Genomic DNA, 6,575 nt, shown 5'->3' on the forward strand with positions numbered 1-6,575 from the left:
TCACTCCTGTGCATAGGGACGCTCAAAGGCTGCCTCCTTTTTTGTCCCCTGTTCAGCACACGGCCAGGAGGTAATGCTGCAGCAGGGGCAGGACTGGTGAGAGAGGAAAGCATGCTATTAAAGATTTGTCTGTATTTTGCCATATGTGTTTTGCTAATATCGTCACAGGTTGTTTTAAGAAGGGCGTAGTCTATTAGCTGTAGTGAAAAGTTCTGTGTTTTTTTTTAATGTTCCCATGCACAAACTGCATTAGAGTAAATGCCCTAAAGCTTCTCTGAGCGTGCCTGTTGGCTGGCTGTCCTGCTCTCGTTTTAAGGACACTACCTCATGTTTTCACACTGGCTGGGTGGAAACTGTGGTAATGTAGGATGAGAGTTTAAGAACCAAGGTATGCGGAAGAAAGAGAACAATGCGTTGTTCAGTTGAGATTAAAGGGAGACGATTAAAGGGCTACTCAGAAGTCACTAGGTAACCAGTGACTAATTCAATGGGAGCTCAGAGGGAAGGGCATGATTAAGCAGCTTTCAGAGGAACAGAACCCATACCTGTGTTTTTTTAGCCAGCTCTGGACATTGTGTATTGATTAAACGATCCTTTCATGCAATAAATTCCTTATGCTGGGTTTCTTTGATCAGTTTCCTGGCATTCAGTAGTTATCTAGCTTACCCGGTATTTTGTGCCAGCATGACCGAGCAGGGTAGAAAGGGCATAACCAGGATCTGTTTGCATTACTCTTCTTTGCCTGAAGAGCTAAAGTAATATTCCCCAGCAATGGCTGCTTCTTTCCTAACTAGATGGAGTTTGCATTTATATGGGATTTTTTTGGAATCAGTTATTTAGACATGAAAGACATATATTAATATATGACTTGCTACTCCTTTTGCATCTATGGCTGTTTAAACATAACTGAGTGTGGCGTACGTTAAAGTGCATGTTGAAGTTAGATGGACTTTCTTTAAAATGGTAGAAGTTAGCTAAGTCTTGTGAAGTTCCAGATGATGGTTTCCTGGTTTCAGCTGGCATAGAGATAATTTTCTTCCTGGTAGCTGGCGTGATGCTGTGTTTTGGATTTAGGATGAGAATAATGCTGATAACACACTGATGTCTTAGCTGTTTCAGAGCAGTGCTTACACAGAACCAAGGTCTTTCCAGCTCCTGGTGCTGCCCTGCCAGCAAGGAGGCTGGGGGTGCACCATGAGCTGGGAGGGAACACAGCCAGGGCAGCTAGCCCAGGCTGGCAAAAGGGATGTCCCATGCCATGGGGCATCATAAGGAATGATAAAAAGGGGGGAGTTGTGCTGCTCATGGTCTGGCTGGGATTTTTTTTTTAATTTCACCCTGATTCTCTCCCCCATCCTGCTCGGGGTTGGGGGAAGTGAATGTGGTGCTGAGCTCCTTCCAGGTTAAAGCCCAATAAACAGGATTTGTAGGATTTTTCCCTGACCACTGGTAGAAGGTAAAATGTTTACTGCCATTTTAGCAAAAGATCACAATACCCGAGAGGCTATGGTGCTATGTAACTTTCGGCATTTCATTTGCACCTTTAATGCAGGACGTGCAGCATGGCAACATGTGTCTTCCAGCACTTCTCTTCTGGTAATTCCTGGATAGAAGGAGTTGCTGGTAACTTTGCTGTTCTAGGAGTACCATAGACAAGTCTCTTAAATCCTTCCAGTGGCCTGATACAGTGTTTAAATTTGCCTTTGACTGACTGAGACTGTTTTGTCTTTTAGGTGCAAAATTCCCTATTAAATGGACAGCACCGGAGGCAATTAACTATGGGTCTTTCACTATTAAGTCTGACGTGTGGTCATTTGGGATTCTCCTGTATGAAATCGTCACATATGGAAAGATTCCTTATCCAGGTATGGACACATGATTATACCATTGCTCTGTATTTATGCTGCAGTGTTAAAAGGCAAAGAAATTACCCAGGGAAAGAGCTGGCATCTGACAGTAGCAACACCGGTGATTTGGGAAATGTCTTGCAGGTAATGGTAGTGTTTGAAAAGCTACCATCACCCTATGTGTAAGCCATGTGCCTCGTGGGGATAAATTTTAGTGAATGGACTACCAGCACCATGAATGAGGACTCATTTTTATATATTTAAAAGAATTTACAGCTGAATAGTTGTAATTGCCAGAGATCTCCACTTCACAGGCTAAAGCACTGTCATGGGGAGGACACAGTACAAGTTTTAACGGTACTGTGTAAGCTACTGGCTTCTTTTTTTTAATACCATAATATGTGAAAGTACTAAAGTGTGTTTTCACAAGCAAGCAGGCACTAATACTTTGTCGTCATGAGCTAATCTGAACAAACAAGAAACAGAGCCTAAAGCAGTGCTGCTGTACCACTTGGCATAGTTTCTCTTTGTTCCCATGGTTCAGATACGAGACCGCAGGGGAGTACATCAATAGTGGCTATAAAGGTAGCTGTGAAATGGTGATGTGCTTCATGTTTCCTTTTTCTTTTTGTTAGACAAAATATATAGTGATGTTTCCAATGCATAGAAATAGCTCGTATAAAAGATATTTGTGTGTATAAAACCGTCACGTCTCGGGCATAGCTGATTAACTCAGGGCAGCAGGGTGCATTCACATAAGCTTGCTGAGGTTGTGGAAAATTAACCTAAATTCTCTTATCTTGTGGGTGAATGGAGAAAGTGCAGCTGTATTCACCTGGCCTGCTCACCTCCATTTAACAGACGGAGTAACTCCTGAGATAAAGCCTTTGGATCTGGCAGTTTACAGGCAGGAAAGGGAGAGCAGTTGTTATATATTCAAGCAATGCTTTCCCAGCACTTCCAGTGCAGCAGCTCTTGCTGTTTAAATGGTGAAACCATTTTCACCACCACTTCATGAGCAGCTGAAACTGCATCCTGAAACAACAGGGATGTCAAAGAGACAGAACTGGGTGACCTGAGTCCCAAACCCTGCCGTGACAGTAGGCTTAACACCTGTGGGAACAGGAGACCAGACTTCCCATGAGGCTCAAGCAGACGGAGAAAGGTTGATGGCAGCCAGCTTGATGTTATATGAGGGAAGAACACATCACCTTTCTGCGCAGGAGGCAGAGCCAAAGCAGACGTTCTTATCTCTCCTCAAGGCTCCAGTCCAGGGAAGCACTTAAGCTCAAGAGCAGCCCCCTTAAACTTCAGGAGGTGATAGGGCTGCTTGCATAGCTAAATGTTTAAACATTTTTTAGGTAAGGGCTATAAAATATGTGACTGAGTAGCTGGTCCTCCCAGTCTTAGTCTAAAAAAGCTGCTCAGGTCCCCAGGGAAAGATCAGATGGAAGCTGTCAGCAGCAGGGTAATTCATGGCTCTTCCCACAGTTGCAAGACTTTATTTCCCATTAGCACATGCCCGTGCATCCAGACACTAGTCCGTGCTGAGGTGGCCCCACAAGGTTATTTCTGGATGCCTCAAAAATTGTCGTTCCCCGAGCAGACCTACAAACTCACCCAGAAACCAGCACTACAAAAATACAAAACCCCAACCAATACATAATTCTGCAGCTAAGTCTGCTATCTCTTTACCTCCATAAAACACATACTGCATACTGCTTGTAATAGTTTGTATTCAACTGCAAGAGGGATGTATGTCTATTTTAAATAAAAGTCTAAACTGAAGTAGCCTAATAGGCAGAAAGCTGATACTGGAGAACCAGCAGGACAGCAAAATAAGTGGATGACCAATTTACTTCACATGAAGAAATGTGACAGGTTTGGGCAAATTACCCCAGCGTGGCAAGAATAGCCCAGTGATAGGTTGTGAGTAGCAGCCGCTGGAGTAGAAACAGTAAATTGATTTTTCGGTTCTAATGGGAACACTTCAAAATATTATTTTCAGGTATTAACCAGCTTCAGCATCTAGTAAGCTTTCAGCATAAAGCTGCATACAAAACGGTTTGAGTTGTAGCTGACAAGTAGTTAATGCTAGCAAAGAAAATCTAGGCAGGCAGCTTGGTAGGAAGCATTTCCAGCCAAGAAACTTGGAACTTCTGTGATCTTTGTTCCTAAATTCCAACAGCTGTTTCTCTTCCTGAGAAATTCAAAGCAATTAGTGGGACTACAGTTTCAGGAACTACCTCTGAAATACGAAACAAGTGTCTGATTCTGTAGGCAAGTAGGTCGAATTGGTTGTAAAAACCTAATTTCCAGGTGATTACACAATATGTAATTTATTGGAACGAGCCATGTTTGCATTCCAGTTATATCAGCTGTTCTTCACAACATGTGTCACTTTCGGTACACTGGGATTTTTCCTTCACATTGCTGTGCTTACATCATTTCCCGGGCTGTAACATAAGGAAATCTTTTATCTTTGAACCTTAACAGGTATCACAGTGTAAATTAACACATGTACCAAATCTTTAGAGTTAGTCCTTTGCTAGCATATAAGGTGTAACAAATATGTATGTGGGATGTCTTTTACTGACTAGGACATAGTTTTGGTGAAACAGGTGACTCTCTAGCTGAAAGAAAAAAAATAACGTGGAGAAGTTAAACAAGTAGCTATTCTGAGGGTACTACATCATGTGTTGGGTAGACAGATAAACCTCTGTGTTTGTTTTTTTTTTTTTAAATACATAAGGATGTTCATGATGCTGTACCTAGTATGCAATACTGATAAAAGGCTCTTCATTTTGGTCTTATGAACTTAAATGGTTATTTAACAGATATTTTTTCTGCAAGTTAGCTGAAACACAGTGTGCAGCATTCAGAATACAGTAACAATCCTAAAGACACTAGATCTAAGCACAAGCCTATAAAGTACTTAAACCCAAACAGTCAGATCATTGTTCCTTGTAAAAATACTTCATTGGCTTTCTTTCTATATTTATTTTGGCTTTACTTTATATAGCAGTAATTCCTTCTTCTGTGAAAACATCCTATTCCACTGCTACCTTCAAAATACTCTTTTGCTATAGCATGTGCAGTGCTAGGAAAACTTCACTCCTCCTTCCAAAGCAAAATTTTGAAAATACAAAAGATGGGCCCAAAGTAACCACTCTGATTCAGACCCAGAATTCATGGCTGATGGTTTTTCTAGAGGTTAAAGCCAAAAGGCTTGAACTGAAGGAATTCCAGCCTTTGGGAATTTGGAGCAGTGTCCTATAGTTAATGTCAAATTATTTGGGGAAATTAATCCTACCCTGCACAGATCTTAGAATTAACCTCTCCCTTTGAAATGAAGGGAAAGAGGATCCAAGGATCCACTATGTTCTGTTGTAGTGGTGCCTGCTCTTCTAAATGAGGAAAAATTGGCTTGGTCTTACGGTGTGCATATTGTGATTGGCAGAACTTCCATGTGTATTAAGGAAAATCCCCTTAATTCAAGTCATCCTGAATAATCAAAGGAGTAATACTGAATTAATTTGTCATTTGGTTGTGATTCAAATGTGTTCTTAGCCGCCAAGTGGCTTAAATCATAGCCTCGGAGCTCCGGCAATGCGTGTGGTGCTCTGCAGTGGCGGAGCTGCACGGTCACTGCGTGCCCAGGGCAGCAGCACACCTGCACCTCTGCTGCAAGCCTCGGTGTCGGTCGGAGCACTGCATGTCACACATTCACCTACCCAGAGGTTAAAAAAAAACAACACACACCACACGGTAGTCTTAGGCAGAGCTGCACCATTTGGGGAACTTATTCAGAGGAGCAGCCAGCAGCTGTGGGGTCAGGATACCCTTCTGGGTAGAGATAAAGTCCTCCCTGATGGCAAGTGTCCAGGCTGAAACGCAGGTGCTTCCTGCATGCCCTGTCTGAGGTACAAAAAGCTTAGAGACTGGCTTGGGAGAAGGTAAAGCTGGCATAGTTAGCCCATCGAGTTTTGTAAGATGTGCAGAGGAAGGGGCGAGCTGCAAGGCAGGCTTTGGGGTAGGAAGTGGTTTTCTTGTTGGCCCTGGCATAGCTGACCTCGCATGCAGGGCTGCCTTCTGAGAGCAGGTGTTGCAACCCTTCTGTGAACCCAGCTCTCAAGGATATAAAAGAGGAAAAGAAGAAGATCAAAAAAAGAGGAGGGTGCAGTCTGGGGCTGGTCCGTGAGAGAGGCACGTGAGGCTCGTGATGCGCTGCTGGTTGTTACTGTTCTTTTTCTCAGAAAGAGAGCAACAACGGGGAAAAAAAGCAAAGCTCATCTCAGCTGATGAGATGGTTTTGCACAACAGGAATAGCATGAGCAAGAGGGAGAGGAAATTGCCTGTTGCATGTAACAGTGTCAGTGATGTCCACTATCTTGCAATCAGCAGCAGATGCGCAATAGTTGATATAGGAGAAAAATCTGAGTGTGTAACTACACTGAAGGGTGCGTGGGCGTGGGGCACCAGCAGTGTGGTGAAGCAGGCGTGCTGCTCTCCATCGGTGTGGAACAAGCAGGTTTGAAGCTCTGCAGCCAGAGACAAAGAGGGAAGAGTGACACAGTTGGCCAGGGTGGGATTTTGGCTGTGGATCTCACCGCCTCTGAAAGCAGGAAAAACAGGAGGGATCCGGGGAACAGAATCAAGTCAAATAGTTTCTTAAGGAGTTAAGAGATCTATTCATTGAAACCTTTATTATTATTATTATTATTAAAG

General features: G+C 43.2%; 1 protein-coding gene across 4 annotated transcripts in view; it reads left to right on the forward strand.

The window, feature by feature from the left end:
• Positions 1–6,575, forward strand: part of LYN (LYN proto-oncogene, Src family tyrosine kinase) — a 51,616-nt gene that overhangs the window by 43,436 nt on the left and 1,605 nt on the right. For all 4 annotated transcript variants that reach the window (XM_084507642.1, XM_084507640.1, XM_084507639.1 and 1 more), the window contains exon 12: positions 1,734–1,865. In XM_084507642.1, the coding sequence (XP_084363768.1) occupies positions 1,734–1,865 (132 nt within the window). The remainder of the gene's footprint in view (positions 1–1,733; positions 1,866–6,575) is intronic.

Source organism: Aythya ferina (assembly GCF_964211825.1).
Source record: "Aythya ferina genome assembly, chromosome: 2".
Classification (NCBI taxonomy): domain Eukaryota; kingdom Metazoa; phylum Chordata; class Aves; order Anseriformes; family Anatidae; genus Aythya; species Aythya ferina.